Genomic DNA, 24,024 nt, shown 5'->3' on the forward strand with positions numbered 1-24,024 from the left:
ATGCTTGAAAATATGTAGAGGGGTAAGCAGTAATGTGTTGTATTGGATTTGCCCCAAAGATAACACTTTATATTCAGGACAAAAAGTTCATTGCTTTGCCTTGTTGCAAAGCAAAAAGAAGACTGTACAGAATAAAACTATTTTTATTCTGTAGTCTTCCTTCTTTTCACTCTGTCAATTACATTAGTATTGTGTCGTAACTCCAATGTTGATGATCCATCCTCAGTTTTCTCCTATCACAGCCATTAAACTCTAACATTTTTAAAGTCACCATTGACCTTATGGTGAAATCCCTAAGCGGTTTCCTTCCTCTCCGGCAACTGAGTTAGGAAGGACGCCTGTTTCTTTGTAGTGACTGAGTGTACTGATACACCATCCAAGGTGTAATTAATAACTTCACCATGCTCACAGGGATATTCAATGTCCGTTCTTTATTTATACCCATCTACCAATAGGTGCCCTTCTTTGCGAGGTATTGGAAAACCTGTGCTGAATCTGTGTTGGAAATTCAATGCTTGACTGACCTTCCAGATAGTTGTATGTGTGGGGTACAGAGATGAGGTAGTCATTAAAAAATTATGTTAAACACTATTACTGCACCCAGTGAGTCCATGCAACTTATGTGAGTTGTTAAGCAAATTTTTACTCCGGGAAATATATTTTGGCTTGCATTAACAAAGAGATTGAATCAAGACATTTCAGCTTTTCATTTGAAAAAAAAACGCTCTGACGAAGGCCGTGAGGCCGACACCTAAAGCTTATTAAAGAGCAGTGTGTGGGTTTCTTATTTTTCTCAGCTTTTATTTTGAATAACATTTGAAAACATTTCTAAAAACGTGATTCCTCTTGACATTATGGGGTATTGTATAGAGGCCAGTGATTAAAAAAAAATCTAAATTGAATCCATTTTAAATTCAGGCTGTAACAACACAATGTGGAAAAATTCAAGGGGTGTGAATACTTTCTGAAGGCACTGCAGTTGTTCTACTGTAGGTGCGTGTAACGGTTTTCTTGACTTGAAGGAGAGGCGGACCAAAGCGCAGCGTGGTTATTTTGATTCATGATTAATAAAGCACTTCACATGAACAAACTAACAAAACAAGAACCGTGAAACCTCAAACCAGCCCTATCTGGTGCAAACACAGAGACAGGAACAATCACCCACAAAACCCAACACCAAACAGGCAACCTAAATATGGTTTCCAATCAGAGACAATGACTAACACCTGCCTCTGATTGAGAACCATATCAGGCCAAACACAGAAACAGACAAACTAGACACACAACATAGAATGCCCACTCAGATCACACCCTGACCAAACAAAACATAGAAACATACAAAGCAAACTATGGTCAGGGTGTGACAGTGCGTCTTGACTGTAATAAGGGCTCGGGAAATAAGAGGGTCTTCTCTGCTAAATGAACAAAACAAGGCTGTGCCACTGCTGAGGTAACTGCTTTTCTGAAGATTGTGTTTACCGATATAATATAACCAGTTCATATTACGGTTGTTTTTTTATTGACTGAATATACATTGAGAATACAAGACATTAAGAACATCTCTTTCCATGACATAGACTGACCATGTGAATCCATGGGAAACTATGATCAATTACTGCTGTTAATGGTTAAATCCACCTCAATCAGTGTAGATGAAGGGGAGGAGACAAATAAATGAAAGATTTTTAGGCCTTGGGACAATTGAGACATGGATTGTGTATGTGTGCCATTCAGAGGGTGAACAGGCAAGACTGAAAATGTAAGTGCCTTTGAACAGAGTGTGGTAGTAGGTGCCAGGCTCGCCGGTTTGTGTCAAGAACTAAAACGCTGCTGGGTTTCACACTCACCGGTTTTCTGTGTATATTAAGAATGGTCCACCACCCAAAGGATATCCAGCCAACTTAACACAACTGTGGTAAGCATTGGATTCAATATAGACCAGCATCCCTGTGGAACGCTTTTGACACCTTGTAGAGTTCATGCCCCGACAAATTGAGGCTGTTCTGAAGGCAAAAGGCAGGGGGTGCAACTCAATATTAGGAAGGTGCTTTAATTTTTTATTTCAATTTTATTTCCCCTTTATTTAACCAGGTAGGCTATTTGAGAACAAGTTCTCATTTACAACTGCGACCTGGCCAAGATAAAGCATAGCAGTGTGAACAGACAACACAGAGTTACACATGGAGTAAACAATAAACAAGTCAATAACACAGTAGAAAAAAAAGAGTCTATATACATTGTGTGCAAAAGGCATGAGGAGGTAGGCAAATAATTACAATTTAGCAGATTAACACTGGAGTGATAAATGATCAGATGGTCATGTGCAGGTAGAGATACTGGTGTGCAAAAGAGAAGAAAAGTAAATAAATAAAAACAGTATGGGGATGAGGTAGGTCAATTGGATGGGCTATTTACAGATGGACTATGTACAGCTGCAGCGATCGGTTAGCTGCTCTGATAACAGATGTTTAAAGTTAGTGAGGGAAATAAAAGTCTCCAACTTCAGCGATTTTTGCAATTCGTTCCAGTCACAGGCAGCAGAGAACTGGAAGGAAAGGCGGCCAAATGATGTGTTGGCTTTAGGGATGATCAGTGAGATACACCTCCTGGAGCGCGTGCTAAGGCGGAGCTTTACCTAGCATGGACTTGTAGATTACCTGGAGCCAGTGGGTCTGGCGACGAATATGTAGCGAGGGCCAGCCGACTAGAGCATACAGGTCGCAGTGGTGGGTGGTATAAGGTGCTTAAGTAACAAAACGGATGGCACTGTGATAAACTGCATCTAGTTTTCTGAGTAGAATATTGGAAGCTATTTTGTAGATGACATCGCCAAAGTAGAGGATCGGTAGGATAGTCAGTTTTACTAGGGTAAGTTTGGCGGCGTGAGTGAAGGAGGCTTTGTTGCAAAATAGAAAGCCGACTCTAGATTTGATTTTGGATTGGAGATGTCTGATATGAGTCTGGAAGGAGAGTGTACAGTCTAGCCAGACACCTAGGTACTTTCAGATGTCCACATATTCTAGGTCGGAACCATCCAGGGTGGTGATGCTAGGCGGCTGCAGGCAGCGGTTGAAAAGCATGCATTTGGTTTTACTAGCGTTTAAGAGCAGTTGGAGGCCACGGAAGGAGTGTTGTATGGCATTGAAGCTCGTTTGGAGGTTAGATAGCACAGTGTTCAATGACGGGCCGAAAGTATATAGAATGGTGTCGTCTGCGTAGAGGTGGATCAGGGAATCGCCCGCAGCAAGAGCAACATCATTGATATATACAGAGAAAAGAGTCAGCCCAAGAATTGAACCCTGTGGTACCCCCATAGAGACTGTCAGAGGACCGGACAACATGCCCTTCGATTTGACACACTGAACTCTGTCTGCAAAGTAGTTGGTGAACCAGGCAAGGCAGTCATTAGAAAAACAGAGGCTGCTGAGTCTGCCGATAAGAATATGGTGATTGACAGAGTCGAAAGCCTTGGCCAGTTCGATGAAGACGGCTGCACAGTACTGTCTTTTATCGATGGCGGTATACTCAGTGTATATGGGGAGTTAGGATTTTTTTTTTAGCAGTTAGGATTTGTTCTCTGTATTGGTTATGATAAATTAGGCATTGTTACACTCTATTAGCATATAAATAAATGCACACATTTTTTTCTGGACTTGCGTCCTGAAAATAGATGTTTGTTTTTATTTATATTTGTTGATATGGATTCGCCCTGTAAAGAAAGTGCAGAATTGCAGGAAATGGTTTTAACATTTTTGAATTAAATTTGTTTGCAACCCACTTGCAGACAAAGTCAGGCGCCCATGTGTGTGTGTCTGCATGCGAGCGTGTGTATGCAATTCAACTAGAGAGCCTGCCTCACCCCTGTGGGCTTCCATAGACACATCTGAATTATTCACTCTCCTTACAGCCACAGAGCAAAAGCCTGCAAAAAAATGTATTCACACACCAGAACAAAGAGATAAATAGTGTGTGTGTGTGTGTTTTATAATGTTTCTGGGAGCGTGAGATGAATGCTATTAAGTAACACAAATGTTTAATTTCCAAAACAGAGAACTCCTCTGGACATTTCAAATAGTTCTTCCACAATAGGTACCACACACTGAGTGTAGAGCTGTCCTTCCTTCTACATTTGGCGTTTTTTGGCCTTTATATATGGTTGGAGATCAGTGAACAGCTTCTGTCACAGTTAATGAGCTTTTCAATGGAAAGAGAGAGAGAGAGAGAGAACGAGAGAGAAAGAGAGAGAGAGAGAAAGAGAGAGAGAGAAAGATGGATAGTGAAGGAGAGAGAGATGGATAGATAGAAAAGATAGATAGAAAAATAAAGAAAAAATAGAGAGAAAATGGGAGAGAGAAAAGGAGAGAGAGAGATCCCTAGTAGCAGTGCTGTCTCACTGTGACTCAGAGGGCTAAATGAGCCAGGCATGTTGCCTCTTGATGCTCTGTGACCTAGATTGGGAGACTCAAGCACAGAGTGAGTAATCTCTCTCTCTCTCTCTAAACATAATATGACATTTGTAATGTCTTTATTCTTTTGAAACTTCTGTGAGTATAATGTTTACTGTTAATATTTGTTTATTTCACTTTTGTATACATCTACCTCACTTGCTTTGGCAATGTTAACATATGTTTCCCATGCCAATAAAGCCCATACTGTGGTATTTCACCCAGTAGATATGGGAGACTATCAAAATCGGGTTTGTTTTCAAATTATTTGTGGATCCGTGTAATCTGAGGGAAATATGTGTCTCTAATATGGTCATACATTGGGCAGGTTAGGAAGTGCAGCTCAGTTTCCACCTCATTTTGAGGGCAGTGTGCACATAGCCTGTCTTCTCTTGAGTGCCAGGTCTGCATACGTCGGCCTTTCTCAATAGCAAGGCTATGCTAACTGAGTCTGTACATAGTCATATATTTCCTTAAGCTCTCTCTCTCCCGCTCTCCACTCAGCATGGAACAGGCTGCTGTGCTGAAAAATCTGCCTCTCGTCCCACAGCAACACAGACAGAACACAGACAAAAACATATACAGATGACTGGACAAACACACACTAGACACTAGAGTCCACACTGGGACAGAGACAGGGCCCAGAGCAAAGCCAAAGGGGAGTTATATCCACTCAGCTCTTATCAAAGCATTATACCACTTACACCATACTATAATACTGTTATACACACAGGCCTTGGTGACCAGGCAAGGGGACACCAAAACCAGGCAAAGGGGCACACATTGTCTGTCTCTGTGTGGGTGTGTGTGTGCGTGCGTGCGTGTGCGTGTGTGCGTGCGTACACACACAGTTAATTTGAGAAGCTTAAAAACACACAAAGGATTGTGGTCTAAATTCCAGCCGAGCTCCCAGCCACCATGGCTTTGATCCTCTCAATGGCTCCCATTGTGTCCACAGTCACCGGGGTTAGAGCTAGGTATAGGAGAACTTAACACACATAATGCACCACCACTACTGACACACACAATGCACCACACCTACTGATGCTAAAATATGCTGATGGTGCATATTTCCTGTATTTGTTGCCATGGCAGTCCTGTCTTTGGCACAGAGTGACAACAATGGGCTGATTATTAGAAATGTAAAGGATATGCTCGAGAAACATTAGGAAGACTGCTACTACTCCATACAATGTAGTATTACTGACAATCCAATAAAATGGATTAAGATGTGTTTTGGTGCATAATACTGATAAAGTACTTCCCAAAACATAGATAATAGAGAATAGGCTATGTGCTTACAGTACCAGCTTTGACATGAGTGGGGAAGACTGTTGGATGTGCAGTACAGTGTCGTCCTCCCTTCACTGCTGTGACAGAGATGAGTGATGGCCACACTGGGGGTGTTGAGTTTCTATTGAGTCACTGTGCTGCTGAAGTCTTAACTGACTCAAGTTAACCACTAAAGCTACAGTTATACTTCAACCACCAGCAGCCTGATGGAACTACAAACATGGCCACTCTGGTCCGGGCATCTGATCATGGCTCAGTGTGGTTGGAGTAATGAGGCAGCATTCTCTTTGTGGTGAATCAATTAATGGATGTTGTGCTGCTGGAGCTCAAAATAGAGCCTGTGCGAGTGTCAGTGGACTAGCTGAGGGCTACAAGGCTGAAGGTAAGGAGTAAACACCTCATACTGGAGGCAGAACACAACAGCTCCAGGTTATTTCAACACTCATCATTCAAAGTACTACATATGCTAATAAACATGTATCTGGGAAACATTTTAATAAAGGTAAAAACCTGTAAACAAAAATCCCATATTGTGTGACTCACTCAATCAACCAGTGTATGCCACACAACAACACACTCTCAAACATTTCCAATCGATTTGCAAACACAGCAGAAAAATAGTGACAGTCTGTGTATGTAGTACATCATAAAATGTGCCATGCCATTATTAATAGATAGCTACTCTCTCTCTCCTAAACAGAGCATCACCCCTCCTTAACCTCATTAGCCGAACTGTTAATTTATGTCTATTATTAACAAGGCCACACTGTCATGTAAAAGTGAGGTCACCCACCGTATGTTATAGTGAACGAGGGCTCCTCCATCGCTCAGGCCTTTTCAGAAGTGCCCTGTGACATTCAAACAATCAAATCTAATTGATTTGATCAAGATAAAACAGATTTCACACATCTTATTGAGGACGTTGTTTTTATTTGCTTGTGGTTTGTTACCCCGGAGAGTATCCTGAAGTCGCCTCGTCACTGTTGACGTTGAGACTGGTGTTTTGTGGGTACTATTTAATAAAGCTGCCAGTTGAGGACTTGTGAGGCGTCTGTTTCTCAAACTAGACACTCTAATGTACTTGTCCTCTTGCTCAGTTGTGCACTATTCTGGTTAGAGCCAGTTTCCGCTGTTCTGTGAAGGGAGTAGTACACAGCATTGTATGAGGTCTTCAGTTTCTTGGCAATTTCTCACATGGAATAGCCTTCATTTCTCAGAACAAGAATAGACTGATGAGTTTCAGAAGAAAGGTGTTTGTTTCTGGCCATTTTGAGCCTGTAATCAAACTCACAAATGCTGATGCTCCAGAAACTCAACTAGTCTAAAGAAGGCCAGTTGTATTGCTTCTTTAATCAGACCAACAGTTTCAGCTGTGCTAACATAATTGCAAAAGGGTTTTCTAAAGATTAATGTGTTTTTTAAAGTTATAAACTTGGATTAGCTAACAACACAACGTGCCATTGGAACACAGGCTGTTGATAATGGACTTCTATACTCCTATGTAGAAATTCCATTCAAAATCAGCCATTTACAGCTACAATAGTCATTTACAACATTAACAATGTCTATACTGTATTTCTGATCAATTTGATGTTGTTTTAATGGATACAAAATTAGCTTTTCTTTAAAAAACAACAAGGACATTTCTAAGTGACCCCAAACTTTTGAACGGTAGTGTATAGAACCTCCCAGTAATTTATTGGGTAAAAAAACACCAACGTTTCGGCATCACTGTGCCTTCTTCAGGGTCCCCAAACAATGACTCCCAAACAAAATTTACTGAGCCTTAGCAAATTGGACAAAAAACCGTGGATACAGTATACAGTGCAGTCGGAAAGTATTCAGACCCCTAGTCTTTGCCACATTTTGTTACGTTACAGCCTTATTCTAAAATTGATTCAATCGTTTTTTCCCTCATCAATCTACACACAATACCCCATAATGACATAGCAAAAATAGTTTAGACATTTTTGCAAATGTATTAAAAATAAAAAACTGGAAAATCACATTTCCAGAAGTATTCAGACCCTTTACTCAGTACTTCATTGAAGCACCTTTGGCTGCGATTACAGTCTTCTTGGGTACAACGCTACAATCTTGTCACACCTGTATTTGGAAAGTTTCTACCATTCTTCTCTGCAGATCCTCTCAAGCTCTGTCAGGTTGGATGAAGAGCGTTGCTGCTCAGCTATTTTCAGGTGTTCGCTCGTGTTGAAGAGGGAGTGTGTGTTTAGGGTCATTGTCCTGTTGGAAGGAGAACCTTCGCCCCAGTCTGAGCACTCTGGGGCAGGTTTTCATCAAGGATCTCTATACTTTTCTCCGTTCATCTTTCTCTCAATCCTGACTAGTCTCCCAGTCCATGCCGCTGAAAAACATCACAACAGCATGATGCTGCCACCACCATGTTTCACCGTAGGGATGGTGCCAGGTTTCCTCCAGACGGGTCCCTTGGCATTCAGGCCAAAGAGTTCAATCTTGGTTTCATCAGACCAAAGAATGTTGTTTCTCATGGTCTGAGAGTCCTTTAGGTGCCTTTTGGCAAACTTCAAGCGGGATGTCATGTGCCCGCTTCAATCTGAAAGGTTCTCCCATTTCCATGGATGGGAGTTCTTGGTCACCTCCCTGACCAAGGCCCTTCTCCACCGATGGCTCAGTTTGGGCTGGGCGGCCAGCTCTAGGAAGTCTTGGTGGTTTCAAACGTCTTCCATTGAAGAATGATGGAAGCCAGTGTTCTTTGGGACCTTCGATGCCGCAGAATGTTTTTGGTACCCTTCCTCAGATCTGTGCCGCGACACAATAGTGTTTCGAAGCTCTATGGACAATTCCTTTGACCTTGGCTTGGTTTTTGCTCTGACATGCACTGTCAACTGTGGGACCTTATATAGACAGGTGTGTGCCTCTCCAAATCATGTCCAATCAATTGATTTTACTTCAAGTGGACTCCAATCAAGTTGTAGAACCATTTGAAGGATGTACAATGGAAACAGGATGCACTTGAGAGTCTCATAGCAAAGATTCTGAATACTTATATAAATAAGGTATTTCACATCTTGTTTTTTTTATACATTTGCGAATATTCCTAAAAACATGTTTTCGCTTTGTCATTATGGGGAATTGTGTATATACTGATGAGGGAGAAAAATATTTAATGCATGCTGTGTGATGGGAAAGCTATTATTATAGACCAGCACAGTGCTGCTGTCTCCAAAGATTTTCTATGGGGTTGAGATCTGGAGACTGGCTAGGCCACTCCAGGACCTTGAAATGCTTCTTACGAAGCAACTCCTTCGTTGCCCGGGCGGTGCGTTTGGGATAATTGTCATGCTGAAAGACCCAGCCACGTTTAATCTTCAATGCCCTTGCTGATGGAAGGAGATTTTCACTCAAAATCTCACGATACATGGCCCCATTCATTCTTTCCTTTACACGGATCAGTCGTCCTGGTCCCTTTGCAGAAAAACAGCCCCAAAGCATGATGTTTCCACCCCCATGCTTCACAGTAGGTATGGTGTTCTTTGGATGCAACTCAGCATTCTTTGTCCTCCAAACACGACGAGTTGAGTTTTTACCAAGAAGTTCTATTTTGGTTTCATCTGACCATATGACATTCTCCCAATCTTCTTCTGGATCATCCAAATGCTCTCTAGCAAACTTCAGACGGGCCTGGACATGTACTGGCTTAAGCAGGGGGACACGTCTGGCACTGCAGGATTTGAGTCCCTGGCGGCGTAGTGTGTTAATGATGGCAGGCTTTGTTACTTTGGTCCCAGCTCTCCGCAGGTCCTTCACTAGGTCCCCCCGTGTGGTTCTGGGATTTTTGCTCACCGCTCTTGTGATAATTTTGACCCCACGTGGTGAGATCTGCGTGGAGCCCCAAATTGAGGGAGATTATCAGTGGTCTTGTATGTCTTCCATTTCCTAATAATTGCTCCCACAGTTGATTTCTTCAAACCAAGCTGCTTACCTATTGCAGATTCAGTCTTCCTAGCCTGGTGCAGGTCTACAATTTTGGTTCTGGTGTCCTTTGACAGCTCTTTGGTCATGGCCATAGTGGAGTTTGGAGTGTGACTGTTTGAGGTTGTGGACAGGTGTCTTTTATACTGATAACAAGTTCAAACAGGTGCCATTAATACAGGTAACGAGTGGAGGACAGAGGAGCCTCTTAAAGAAGAAGTTACAGGTCTGTGAGAGCCAGACATCTTGCTTGTTTGTAGGTGACCAAATAGTTATTTTCCACCATAATTTGCAAATAAATTCATTAAAAATCCTACAATGTGATTTTCTGGATTTTTTTTCTTCTCATTTTGTCTGTCATAGTTGAAGTGTACCTATGATGAAAATTACAGGCCTCTCATCTTTTTAAGTGGGAGAACTTGCACAATTGGTGGCTGACTAAATACTGTTTTGCCCCACTGTAGGACTAGTCTACCTGGCCTGTGCATTAATGTAGGCCTATAAATGTGCCCCTTTGGGGATGTCTGATAGTATTTCTGATTGTCTTAATTCACCACAACTAATGAGCTGTGGAGCTTCTAAAAGTAAGTAAACAAAGTTTGTTTTTAGAATCAATTGACAGACAATAATTCCTCAAAGTATTTTAACAATATTTTGAGCTCTCTTCCTTTCGATAACCACTTGGCATTAAAGGGAAAAATGTAATGCTCAGATCCAGTGGAAATGTCATACAAATACCTGATCACTTCTTATCCCTTGCACAAATAGCCTACAGCTGTGTCCGTCCTGTGCTCCCTGGCACGGGAAACTGAGGGACAGGAATATTTTATACAATGTTTCAAGTTTGCCAACATGAGTTTCTGGGCAAACCAGTTGATAATTGATACATTGATTCAAGTTCATTGCAAACAGGACATGCATATAGACAATGTGATTCATCGGATATTTATTTTTATCAGGATATTTTCTACCTGCAGGCTGCAATGTTTTTATCTGTTAGCTTTATGTAAGCTATTTTGTAACATTGTTGGCAATGGCAATACAAGTTACTTTAGGATTTGTATAATTTTCATTTAGATTGTCTGTGGTTAATCTACATTCTATGATTTTGAGATACAAAGACGATTATACATTTTAAAAAACGGTTCCAGAAAAATGTGCATATGAAAATCAGAACTGGCACGCAGATTAGTAGATATAGTAAGATAAATTGACAGTCCAAATAGAAAAGGTTGCCGACCACTGGTGTAGCCTATTAGAGAATCTGCTCAGGCAAGCAGTGGGAAAAAGAGAGTTGGGAATAGTTGTTTTTCTTTTGGTTAGACTATCTGGATCTCTGGCTCCCTCGAGTCATTTGCATGTCTTAATTATTTAATCAAACAGCCTGTTTAAAGCATCAGACAAGCTCAGTACATATAGTTGATTTTATTGAAACACATAGGGTGTCTATATATTGAAAAATGCACATTTAAAAATGTCAACCAATCAATTGGTCTAAAGAAAAGACTACTCTTGGTTGACCAAGAGTATTTTTTGTCGGGGACAGCCCTAGTAGAATTGCAGAAAATGAGTTTAAGATGTCCCCACTTCTAAAACCAAAGTTGCACCCCTGCAATAGGAAAATATGTATGAAAGGTTCAGTTCAAATCAAACGGGGGGATGTTAAAAAGTGATTGAATTCAAATGGATTTATCCTGTTCACACAGTGGGAGAGAGGGGAGGAGAGAGAGGGGAGTCAGGGAGAGAACTAACTGACTCCAGTCAGTCATACACCAATGGTGTCTATTCTTCCCATACATACAGAACCAGTCAAAAGGTTGGACACACCTACTCATTCAAGGGTTTTTCTTTATTTTTTACATTGTATAATAATAGTGAAGACATCAAAACTATGAAATAATACATATGGAATATGTGAGGATGGTTTGGGATGAGTTGGACCGCAGAATGAAGGAAGCAGCCAACAAGTTCTCAGCATATGTGGGTACACCTTCAAGAAAATCATTCTGGGTGAAACTGGTTGAGAGAACGCCAAGAGTGTGCAAAGCTATCATCAAGGCAAAGGGTGGCTTCTTTGAAGAATCTCAAATATAAAATATATTTTGATTTGTTTAACACTTTTTTGGTTACTACATGATTCCATGTGTGTTATTTCATAGTTTTGATGTACTCACTATTATTCTACAATATAGAAAATAGTACACAAAGAAAAAATCTGGAATTAGTAGTTGTGTCTAAACTTTTGACTGGTACTCTACATCCTCTCCAAAGCCGAAACATAACATTACTAATCTAACCCCAGGCGCGTTGGAACCGCACAGCACAGAACCAGCAATACTGTGATTCACAAACTAAGTAGGAGACTTGCATTATACCATATTATTTCCTTTTCAGCATTGCCATTTGTCAAAACAAGGTGAAAGCTGCATTCCCACATAAACAAGAGAGTTTAGCAGTCAACCTTGTTGTAGTCCTATGGAACGTGTAGCATCACTGCAGCAGCACTATGATTTCAGAAACAGACATGTGAAGAGGGAGAGAGCTTTGACCTAATTTCTATGACAGGAAGAAAACCTGTATGGTCTCCTTGATATTGCAATTAACATGAAGGCAGTTTATAGCCTAGCGACTTGAGAAAAATGTAATGACTGCAAAGCAAATTGGAAGATTGTTTTAACGTTGAGAGGTATACTTCTAGTGGTAAGTATTACATCCAGTCACGGGATATACTGTAGCTTACGATTAATACTGTAGCCATGTCAAAAGCCTCATCCAATAAGTGACATCTCTATATATTGTCATTACTCAACAACACTATGACATTGCAGGCGAAAAGTAATAAAGACCAACACCTATTTTCTTAGGGCACTAACCAGCTAATTAAATTAAATTTCTAAAAAAGGAAGTCAGTGTTTTCGTCCTCCCGGGCAACAGAGCAGCGCGAGCGAGTCGTGCCTGCAGCTCTCGCCACTGACACACATGTTTGTTGATGTTTTTATCTGGGACACACTCATAAGAGCATTTACCAGACACAACAACTCTTCAACTCTTTCTCTTTTCCCTGTCCCAAGCCCTTACCTTCAGACAGCTCCAAATCCAACTCCGCCAATTGGTCCCTGACCTCTTTTGGTAGTGCTGACATATCCACGCCTCGGCCCGCCATCGTTGCAGGAATAATACGGAGTAGTATGTAACAATCAAGGAAAAGTGGTAACACGTTCCTGAGTCAACGAGAAAAATCAGATATCAAGATGTGGATTGTACTCCATCCTTGCGACTCCCTGACACCGCCATAACTGTGAACGATGAACATCTCGCCAAAGGAATCTGTCACATGACCATGTTAATTGTTGTGACTGGAGCATGAGATCAGTAGACGGTCTGCTCCCCCTGGCGTTACTTTGTGGCAACTGAATGTAGAGCATTTTGTACACCACTAACTGAACACACAGGTAGCTGCCAAAATAATGGAAAGAGTTGGGGATGGGTGAAATGGGGGATACAACATATTTTGAAAGCAGGTGCTTCCACACAGGTATGGTTCATCCGCTAATAAATAATTTACATACCATCATGCTTAGAGTCATGTATAAAAATGCTAGGTAGGTCATGATTTTGGCTACCATGGCTATGCCCTGGTAGGATGATAATGCCACCTCCATAAGAAATTACATTAGTTTATGTTTTGTTGATGGTGAGGGAAGTGTTCAATTGGGTTGAAATATGATGACTGAGATAGCCATGGCATGGTTTACATAATTTATGCTCATCAAACTATAAGGTGACCTGGCATCGCATCCCTCCAATAGAGTTTCAGACTCTTGTAGAATCTATGACAAGGTGCGTTGAAGCCGTTCTGGCTCGTGGTGGGCCAGTGCCCTATTAAAACAATTTATGTTGGTGTTTCCTTTATTTTGGCAGTTACATTTAGATATGGATACTGATTATGAAGCTATGGTCCAGGATATCCATCAGTCAGCTATTTCAATTTCATGACTAGATGAACATCCCAATCTCATACAAATCATGGTGAAGTACACCATTTTAGGAGCTAATCCTAACTTCCACAGAAATTGAATTTTTAGTTAGTCATTCATCAATGTCTCAGTGAAAAATCTACTTAGTGGAAGTTAGGATTCACACCTCACGGTCTTTACAGTCACACACAGGGTCTCTGATTTTCAAACATACAAAACATTAAGAATAACTGCTCTTTCCATGACAGACTAACCAGTAGAAAGTTATGATCCCTTATTTATGTCACTTGTTAAATCCACTTCAATCAGTGTAGATGAAGAGGAGTCAGGCTAAAGAAGTATTTTTAAACCTTGAAACAATGTTTAAGTGCCTTTGAACAGGGTATGGTAGTAAGTGCCAGGACGGGCACATGGTAATGACTAGAGTGGTATTAATGGAAAGGTATCAGCAATTACATGATTTCCATGTGTTTGATGCCATTCCATTCACTCTGTTCCAGAAATTATTATGAGTCGTTCTCCCCTCGGCAGCCTCCACTGGTACACACACCTCGTTTTCCGTGTGTGTACCTACGTACTCGGGCAACCAGTTTTTTGGCACCTGTGGCTGAGCATCCTGAGCCAACCAGTCCCGGATCAGACACCCCTTCTGCTCCTACTCTGTCATGGAGCTCTGCACCAAGGGGATAGGCACGCAGACAGAGATACTCAGCATGAAAATGATTAACCTGAAACTATTACATTATTTATTTTGCTGGAGATAGTTTATTAGTTGAGACTATACACAAGTTCATTTCACCCGCCTTAAGGTGGAATACAGTTTTGGGGAAACTCCCTCAACACATTCTTAGAGACAATCAATTTCCACAAACGTTTGTAGAGGTTACACTGTTGAAGACAGACATTTCCCTCCTCTTGACAGAACATGAAGGGACTGGTAACATGACAGGGTGGAGAAGCTACAGCAATAAAATTACATTTTAAAATATTGATATGTTAAAAAAAGAAAATACAAAAAGATGAGGAAATAAACAATATGGTATTCCCCAAAGCTAAATGACAGTGGTAAAAACATAAAAGGACATCCCTCACGGACATTTCATGCCATATTCAAATTAAGAGTCTTAGAAAAGTGATATTCCAATAGACAGTAGTTTTTCAAATGGGGTAAAGCATCCGAGCCGAAGGCATGATCTATAACTCAATATAGATGTTCCCTAATCCAGATATGCATTTTTTTTATCACCTAGAATTTCAACCATTTTCATTGAATTAGAACAACCCATTCTACCACTGACCTCACTGAACATGCTTTGGCTAAACGCAGGAACATTAATATTGAATATAAAAATATATTGCACTACTTTTTCTTCAACTAACTTTAGCCTGGGTAAATGATTTATCTAATGAAGAGTTTGCTGATTATTACATAAAAGTATAATCTAATAGCTAACCATTTCAAGTGTTACATTAGGACATTATCATTGTTTGCATCAGTCATTTGAAAAGCAGTATGTTAAAACCAGCGATAATATTAACAGACACCAGCACACAGACAGTGGTCTTCATCAGTGTCCTCTAATATCCATGCAGTCAATAAGTAGTTTCATACACGTTGCCAGAAAGCAGAATTCCTACGAGTTCAAAAAAAGGCCAGACACTGACTGTATCCTTACTTTGGCTCACTCCATGACAAGGGAAAAACAATATGCACACACAATATTTCACACTTATTCAGCCCTAAAGATGATAAAGAATTTCCCAAGGATTAACAGCTGCATAAACAAGATAAATATGTAAGGATAGATTTACACTGTAGACAGGGGAGAGAAGAATTGGAAATAGACAACAAAAACTACATTCTTTGATCGAGTGTGTGTATATGTCACGGGTGTGTGAGTATATACATACACTTCTATATACAGTTGAAGTTGGAAGTTTACAGCCAAATACATTTCAACTCAGCTTTTCACAATTCCTGACATTTAATTCTAGAAAAAATTCCCTGTTTTAGGTCAGTTAAGATCACCACTCTATTTTAAGAATGTGAAATGTCAGAATAATAGCAGAGAGAATTTTTTATTTCAGTTTTTATTTCTTTCATCATATTCCCAGTGGGTCAGAAGTTTACATACACTCAATTAGTATTTGGTAGCATTGCCTTTAAATTGTTTATCTTGGGTCAAACATTTTGGGTAGCCTTCCACAGTAAGTTGGGTGAATTTTGGCCCATTCCTCCTGACAGAGCTGGTGTAACTGTGTCAGGTTTGTAGGCCTCCTTGCGCGCACACGCTTTTTCAGATCTACCCACAAATTTTCTATAGGATTTGAGGTCAGGGCTTTGGGATGGCCACTCCAATACCTTGACTGTTGTCCTTAAGTCATTTTGCCACAATTTCTATTTTGTGAAGTGCACCAGTCCCTTCTTCAGAAAAGCACCCCAAAACATGATGCTGCCACCCCCATGCTTCACGGTTGGGATGGTGTTCTTCGGCTTGCCTCTCCACCTCCAGACATAACAAACAGTTCTATTTTTGTTTCATCAGACATTTCTCAAAAAAGTACAATCTTTGTCCCCATGTGCAGTTGCAAACCGTAGTCTGGCTTTTTTAATGGCGGTTTTGGAGCAGTGGTTTCTTACTTGCTGAGCGGCCTTTCAGGTTATGACATTTTACTGTGGATATAGATACTTTTGTACCCGTTTCCTCCAGCATCTCCACAAGGTCCTTTGCTGTGGTTCTGGGATTGATTTGCCCTTTTCACACCAAAGTACATACATTTCTAGGAGACAGAACACGTCTCCTTCCTGAGTGTTATGACAGCTGCGTGGTCCCATGGTGGTTGGTCCCAATAGTACTTGCGTACTATTGTTTGTACAGATGAACGTGGTACCTTCATGCGTTTGGAAATTGAGCCCAAGGATGAACCAGACTTGTGGAGGTCTACAATGTTTTTTTTCTGAGGTCTTGGCTGATTTCTTTTGATTTTCCAAAGATGTCAAGCAAAGAGGCACTGAGTTTGAAGGTAGGCCTTGAAATACATCCACGGGTACACCTCCAATTGACTCAAATGATGTCAATTAGCCTATCAGAAGCTTCTAAAGCCATTACATAATTTTCTGAAATTTTCCAAGCTGTTTAAAGGCACAGTCAACTTAGTGTGTGAAGTGTTGACCCACTGGAAATGTGATACAGTGAATTATAAGTGAAATAATCTGTCTGTAAAAAAATTGTTGGAAACATGACTTGTGTCATACAAAGTAGATGTCCTAACTGACTTTCCAAAACTATAGTTTGTTAACAAGAAATGTTGGGAGTGGTTGAGAAACAAGTTAATGAATGACTCCTACCTAAGTGTATGTAAACTTCCGACTTCAACTGTAGACAGTGACAGTGCATCCAAGCTAGGATCAATCAGAAAATGGGCCCAAGAGGCAGGACTACTCAGTCTGTTCAGTGATTATCATTGGCTGTGAGGCTATCAAGTGTGTCCAAGGTCATAGAGCGTAGGATGGAGAAAGATGGGGAGGGGAGTGAGAAGTACTATCAACAGGTGGAATTTCAGATTTCAAATCAGGTCCCTTTCTCTCTTTCAATCTCTTGCACACATCATTGTGCCAGTCCAGCCTCGTAAAGCCCAATGTAGAGTTCTTACTGGCTCCCTGCGCCTGCTCATCATCTGGGGGCCGGCTGCGGCTTTGTGGCCATGAGGACCCCTCCCTGCTGGGCCGCCCCCATGCCGGCCAGGACCGACATGGCTACTGCCTCAGCCGCGCGGACGCTCATTCCGTTGACGGTGATGTCCCCAGGGCTGGGGGCAAGGGGCGAAGGCCCGTGCTGGATAACCGGGGCTGGGGAACCCATAGGCTCAGAGGGGGGGTCCCTGGAGTTCTCCTCTACTCCTGCAGCTACAGACAGAGAGAGAAACATTCACCCTTAAAGAGAGGTGAGAGGCAAGCAATAGATTAGATGGATGAGTTGGAGGTTGATCCTGGATTGATGGATCGGTAGTAGGTAGGTAGGTAGGTAGGTAGGTAGGTAGGTAGAAGTACAGGTTGATGGAAAGGGGACAGAAATATTAGAGCCTAAATTAACAATCAAACAGATGGAGTGAATGAAATACTTGTGTGATTGATAGTTGATTCATACATGGTTTGTCGACATTACCTATGTAGGCAGACTTCTTCTGCATGGCAGTGACAGGGCAGTCTTTGTGGGCCAGCAGCAGCTGTTTCAGTTGGGTCACCTCGTTCCTCAGCAGACCCACTTCATTCTGATAGAAACAGAACACATCACACAAGACAATTTACACACAAAGTTGTTCTCAACCACTGATAAGCATACAATAACACCGCATGGGCAGGAGAATGATATTAGGGATCCTACCAGTATAATACAATCCCAGACGGGTTCAATGTTTTAAGTTTGCCTTTCTCTGCTGTTGTAATACCCCAGTTACGGTCTATTGTAACTGACTGTAATAGACAGTCTAGGTCCAGTTACGGTTGTAGGGCGGTAGACTCACGGTCAAAGAAACATTCATGGTAGCCAGGTCCTCTGCCTTCCTCTCCAGAGAGCCGACCCACACCTTGCGTTTCTGTCTGCAGCGAGAAGCCGCCGCCCTGTTCCTCTCCAGGAAGCGCTGCCTCCTCTCGTCTGGGTCAACCTCCGCACCCCGCCGCCTCCTACCACCTGTGGGCTGGGCTGGGGACATCTGGGGAAGACGGGAGGGGAAGGTATTATACACTCTGTACTGGGTGTGTATGTATGAGAGAATGAGAAAGAATACCAGAGTGCACAAGAGTGTGAGCTTGTGTGTGTGTGTGTAAAAGTGCATTTGCATGTGTATTTTAAAGTGTTTCCATGTATACGCCTCTCACCATCATGTCCTCTGAATGTAGACTATACCCAAATGGAGAGGAGGAGCCACTGCTGGTTTGCTGTGTGAGTATATGTAAATCATATAGGCATGAGAGTGTGCCTGTGCATATTTTAACTTAATGTTTGTGCACAAAAGTTTGGCAAATACATGCAAGCGACATGAGATCTAAGAACAAGATCGGCAATTTTATATTCCATTTTGTTGGACTCGAACGATACCTTTCCATGTGCGGACTCCACAGAAGTATCGCTCGAGCCCAAACAAATGGAATATAATGTTGCGGATAAAGTTTGGAATGACAACTTCATGGGTACAACATCTAAAGACCTGCATCACTATACTGAGAGTATTGCAGTTCTAAAAAGGAAGTATTTGGGTGTTTTTGGAACCTTTATTGTAGTCCATATCTCTTATCAATACCTTTAGTTGCCAGCATATTTCATCTACAAAACATGTTTTGTAACAGCTTTTGGTTTGTTCAGTGTCCTTTCTAGTATTTTGATCATTTCTGGAGGTTGTCTGTCATTGCCACTAGCCCTTTAGGCTTTTCAAAGGGGACTCCTCACATCAGTTGTAGTATAAACTTCCCTCTAGTGACTGGGCTGCAGCCCTAACAGAGTGTAACAACCAGGGAGAACAGAAGCCTTTAGCAGATTCCACCTGACCCTTAGGTATTGTGTGTATCAGTATGTGTGTGTTACCTGTGGCTGTGCGGGAGAGGGTGTGTCAGAGTGCTGCGAGGGCTGCTGGCTCTGCTCATGTCTCTGGGGGACAATGGGGCTGGAACCTGCCCCCCCTGGGCCCTCTCCAGCCCCGTTCTGAGCCCCCGGGCCATGCTGCTGCTGTTGTTGGGTCGGCGCTGCCTTCAGCCTCTACAGAGAGTGGGAGGGATGGGGGGGACACATAAATGTTATACAGACATCAACAACCTGCCTTCCTAGGGTTGTAAAATCTACTGGTAATTTACCAAAATGACCACAAGTTTCAGTAACTTTAGTAATAAACAGTTCCCATTAACATTGCCTGCCTTTGCCATGGGTATGGGTAGGCCCACTGATATTTGCTTCTTAACTGTGTGTGTGTGTCCCTGCCGGTGCATGCGTCTCTCACCATCTTGGCCTCTGAGTGTAGACTATACCCAGATGGGGAGGAGGAGCCACTGCTGGTCCCACCAATCGGAGGGCCTGGAATCCCAGGGATGTTGGGCACCAAATTAAACGGCCTCGCCAGCTACAAATTACACAGGAAGGAACAAAATAAGAGAAGACAAAATAACACCTACTAGTGACCTGGCATTATCAAGACTTTCATGTTCATTTGACATTGCTACTTTCACTCACAATGCTGATGTAAAAAGGGCATTATAAATAAATGTGATTCACTCACAGATATGACTGAGGTCATATTTGGGCTGGGGAGGAGAGGGACTGTCTGTCCGTTGGGGAGATGCATTACCAGCGGGAAGGAACCTGTCGGAGAGCTGAGAACAGGAGATAGATTAGTATAAATTAAATAGACAGAGAGAACACAAACAAAGAGATCTTGGCAGATTAGACTCACCCCAGTTGTCTGTTGGAGGGCGGGGTTTGTGTGATGACAGAGGTTGGCGAGGGCAGAGTCGGGTGCAGGGGGTCGTAAACAAGGTGAATGGGAAGGGACCCTGGGCGTACGATAGTTGGCGTGGGGGCAGAGCTCACCACCGGCCGTGGAGGAGTCTCCTGTCAACACAAATCATCCAGTCAGATAGACAGAAGCTGCATTTGCACAGACAGGCCAATTCTGATATTTTTTCCACTAATTGGTCTTTTGACCAATCACATCAGATCTTTCAAATCAGGTATTTTTCAGAGCTAAACTGATTGGTCAAAAGACCACTTAGTGAAAAAAAGATCAGAATTGTAAACACAGCCTCAGAGAAACTCAGGTGAGAGTTGGACACTATAGGCCGCTGAGGTGAACACACTAAGAGGCCCACTAAGTTTAAACTTTGTGCTGACATCTTTACTTGCCTCACAGCTAAGTGATTAATTTGCAGCCTCTCTTTGGCCACCACTGTTCCCTTCGCTCTCTCACTCAAATGACCATGCAAACTTGACAAGAAGAAAGCATACACAACGATTATCTGTTCAACCATACACCCAGTTCACCTGGCCCCCAGGTTGTATCTTTCCTCTCACCATTGGCTCTTTGCTGCTGTCCGACATGCTGGAGGTGGAGTCAGGACTGCCTGGGGGGGAGGAGTCAACCTCCAGAGGCCCCTCATCCTCTTCTTTCACCCCAGAGGGGGTCTGTAGGGGTGGTGCCGGAAGCTGGGGGGCCGTGAGCTGCGTGGGGACCAACAACCAGACACACAACATTTATCAGTCGGTCAAACTACGTGTTTAAAAATCGAACCCATCATAGCCCCTCCACAATCCTCACCGGGTTTTTGTTCCTTTGGTCATCCTCATGGGCCTTCCGGAACTCCTGCTCGAAGGAGCTGGCCAGTTCGTTGAACAGACCCACCTCCTCACAGTTCTTCAGGAAGCGGGTGGGTGTGGGGGTCTGGTCTGGTTAGAGAGAGAGAGAAAGAGGGGAGAAATTGGCAACTTCCGGATGTTGCACACCGCGTTCAGCCAATCAGGTGGCAGCAGTCTTGTTTACTCTAGTCTGCAACATCAGGAAGTAGCATTAGCCAGTCTAGCATGGTGTTAGAAACATTACAGCGAGTTAAGGAGGAAACCGATGCCTTTGCAGCCTGAATGGGGGATGTTTTATGTGGGACACGAGTGTATAGCCAGCTGGGCTGACTGCGTCGACACCAATATGTAGTAAGACATCAGGAAGAACTACGCCCTCTAGGGGTCTTGGTGCTAGTGTTTGTTTAATAGCTAGTCAAAAATATGTTCTAACATATAATTGCTTTATACAGTATAATTGAGAAATGCTAGAGGCAAGCACCTGCAATGATGACGGAGTCAGTTCTGGCAGGACCAAATTTCAGGGTCATCTCATGCTTGTGTTTGTGGACCGATAGATGGTCTTCATTAGTAAATCTCTGTGTACAAAGATAACACAAGACACAGGTGATAGCAGATGGCTCCTGAAATCCAAGATATGTAAAAAGAGGTGAAAGAGTGGGGGGAAAAGAGAATATGGGATGAAGAGAAAACGAGGGAAAGAAACCTTACCTGGCCACAGCCTGGGGCGGTGCACACAAAAGGTCGATCGTCCCCCATCTCACACAAAGAGCCTGCAATAAAGAGGTATGGGAAAGGAAGAGAATGGAACTGTGTTATTCTGTCTGCGTCTTACATCTAGGTAATAAAAAAACGGTCTGTATTGGACAATAAATTAGGCTTAACAGATATATTCACATAAATAATGTTCATTACTTCCAATTAAAGTACTTTGTTTACATTACATAACACAAAGCCATGTTAATTATATTGGTGTAAAAAGTTAAATACATAACGTTGACTAGCTATCTAATGGTAAAATACGCCTACTGGTTAGCTGTCCAAGGTAAATGGCCTCCTTTCGGCTAACTGTCAACAAACAGCGCAGTCTCAGCACAGAAACTAGCTAAGAGAAGCTGCTAGCAAGGTAACGAACTAGCTTGCTAGCCATCTTGCCCCTTCCTTGTTAGCTAGCTAGCCATGGGCCAATGATTACAACAGCACTTTAAGTTAACGCTAGATATAACGTTAGCAAGATAATGTCAGATAGGATGAAAAACGGATCACGTTATTCAATATCTGACAGGCCAGTAGCATTATCACCAGATTGTCTGCTGTACTGTCTGTACCAAACCATCAGCCACCATTGGCAATCACGGCCGAGCGAATTTAAAGGGCTTCTTGCGGTCGCTGTTATTGCTAAGCTAGTTTATTGATTTTTTTCAGCTAACTTGCTAACGCCTTGCCATAGAGGATAACGTTACTTACTGTACACAACACCCAGTCACACAGGCTAGCTAGCTGTCTAGGGCACTGACACAATTTGAGGCGCGTCAAATAAGTATTTCAGAATGGGGAAGGTAAATGTGACAGAAGGTCAATTGTTCCACGACAAAGTATTTTCGGTAACATCTTGATATCTGAACACGAGCCAGTCTAATGTTTACAAACTCACCCAACGTCCCTGGCTAGCTACCTATCCGCTGCGGTGAAATAGCGCGAGAAGTGAAAATATTCAATTTCTTACGTAACGGGATGGCTGAAAAAAAATCGAATACTACAAACATGAGGCTTGAATGTGTCCTCTAATCACCTCCAAAGACTGAGAGACCTGCAATTGTTTTTTTTCATAACTCTTTCATCTAAATATAACATATTGTATGTTTGATGTAAGTGTAAGGTACACATCATGGTATATATGATGGCAGAATATTTTCTACTTGTGGAAAATTGCAATCCCTATGGTATCCATGCAACAGATGACATCAAATCTGTCAAAAATCCTCTACTTTGTTTATACACTCAAGTCACATACCATATTTTACATCCTAAGCAACCAGTCAATACCATGTGAGAACAAGCCTCTCTCTAATGGGGATTTTCAAGATCCAAAGAATGACATGTCAACTCACTGCCTTGTCATTTGTTGGTGATTGAACCAGTTTGACCCTTAGCCAGATCAAGGTCAAACGAAACACAATACCTTGCTCTTGTTAAAGCTTTTAGAAACAATTTTTAAAAAGCAACAAAAATAGGGGATCATAATTTATGACCAATGCTTGTTAAAAAAAACTTTGATGCAAAACAGTAAATAAAACATCCCCAAAGACAACCATGTAATAGCGGTTTCCTCCTAAGCCAATGTCACAGATTGTAACAGTTAGAGTCCAAAGTATGCATCCCAAATGGCACCCTATAGAATAGAATTACTTCATTTTTCTCTTTTTAAGAGGAAAGATACTCTGTAGCAACCATATTCACACGACAGATAAATCAAATGTCACATGCTTCGTAAACAATGGGTGCAGACTAACAGTAAAATGCTTACTTACGGGCCTTTTCCAAAAATTCTGAGAAAAAGAAAAATGGAAAAATAACACAAGGAATAAATACACAATGGGTAACAATAACTTGGCTATATACAGTTGTGGCCAAAAGTTTTGAGAATGACACAAATATTAATTTCAACAAAGTTTGCTGCTTCAGTGTCTTTATATATTTTTTGTCAGATCTTACTATGGAATACTGAAGTATAATTACAAGCATTTCATATGTGTCAAAGGCTTTTATTGACAATTACATGAAGTTGATGCAAAGAGTCAATATTTGCAGTGTTGACCCTTCTTTTTCAAGACCTCTGCAATCCACCCTGGCATGCTGTCAGTTAACTTCTGGGCCACATCCTGACTGATGGCAGCCGATTCTTGCATAATCAATGCTTGGAGTTTGTCAGAATGTGAGTTTTTGTTTGTCCACCTGCCTCTTGACCACAAGTTCTCAATGGGATTCAGGTCTGGGGAGTTTCCTGGCCATGGA

General features: G+C 41.9%; 2 protein-coding genes across 15 annotated transcripts in view; both read right to left on the reverse strand.

Moving 5' to 3' along the window:
• The window catches only part of LOC135541883 (disco-interacting protein 2 homolog B-A-like), a 98,573-nt gene extending 85,577 nt beyond the window's left edge, over positions 1-12,996 (reverse strand). For all 9 annotated transcript variants that reach the window (XM_064968342.1, XM_064968349.1, XM_064968348.1 and 6 more), the window contains exon 1: positions 12,771-12,996. In XM_064968342.1, the coding sequence (XP_064824414.1) occupies positions 12,771-12,855 (85 nt within the window). In that variant the 5' untranslated portion in view covers positions 12,856-12,996. The remainder of the gene's footprint in view (positions 1-12,770) is intronic.
• Positions 12,997-14,411: 1,415 nt separating this feature from the next.
• Positions 14,412-22,708, reverse strand: LOC135541885 (cyclic AMP-dependent transcription factor ATF-7-like). 6 transcript variants are annotated; one of them, XM_064968357.1, is made up of 13 exons: positions 22,664-22,708; positions 21,721-21,782; positions 21,491-21,587; positions 20,972-21,099; positions 20,728-20,874; positions 20,111-20,268; positions 19,937-20,030; positions 19,661-19,780; positions 19,252-19,422; positions 18,549-18,608; positions 18,194-18,382; positions 17,836-17,941; positions 14,412-17,576 (listed from the first exon to the last, which is right to left on the reverse strand). In XM_064968357.1, exons 2-13 carry the CDS (start codon positions 21,766-21,768, stop codon positions 17,344-17,346), a joined length of 1,551 nt encoding a protein of 516 aa, XP_064824429.1. In that variant the 5' UTR covers positions 21,769-21,782; positions 22,664-22,708; the 3' UTR covers positions 14,412-17,343. The 6 variants fall into 6 exon arrangements, with proteins under 6 accessions (XP_064824429.1, XP_064824427.1, XP_064824428.1 ...); XM_064968355.1 differs by having other exon boundaries at positions 20,728-20,884; positions 20,970-21,099; XM_064968356.1 differs by lacking the exon at positions 22,664-22,708 and adding an exon at positions 22,477-22,657 and having other exon boundaries at positions 20,728-20,884; positions 20,970-21,099.
• Positions 22,709-24,024: the final 1,316 nt, after the last annotated feature.

This window comes from Oncorhynchus masou, chromosome 6, assembly GCF_036934945.1.
Source record: "Oncorhynchus masou masou isolate Uvic2021 chromosome 6, UVic_Omas_1.1, whole genome shotgun sequence".
NCBI classification, from domain to species: Eukaryota; Metazoa; Chordata; class Actinopteri; order Salmoniformes; family Salmonidae; genus Oncorhynchus; species Oncorhynchus masou.

Excerpts from the sequence above, each read along its gene's own strand:
- LOC135541885 (XM_064968355.1), bottom strand. The coding sequence starts at position 21,768 with ATGGGGGACGATCGACCTTTTGTGTGCACCGCCCCAGGCTGTGGCCAG. Across the intron at positions 20,885-20,969 it reads CAAAGGAACAAAAACCCGGT|CCCCACGCAGCTCACGGCCC; the intron begins GAGGATTGTGGA and ends CTGGTTGTTGGT. Across the intron at positions 19,781-19,936 it reads ATATGACCTCAGTCATATCT|CTGGCGAGGCCGTTTAATTT; the intron begins GTGAGTGAATCA and ends TGTAATTTGTAG.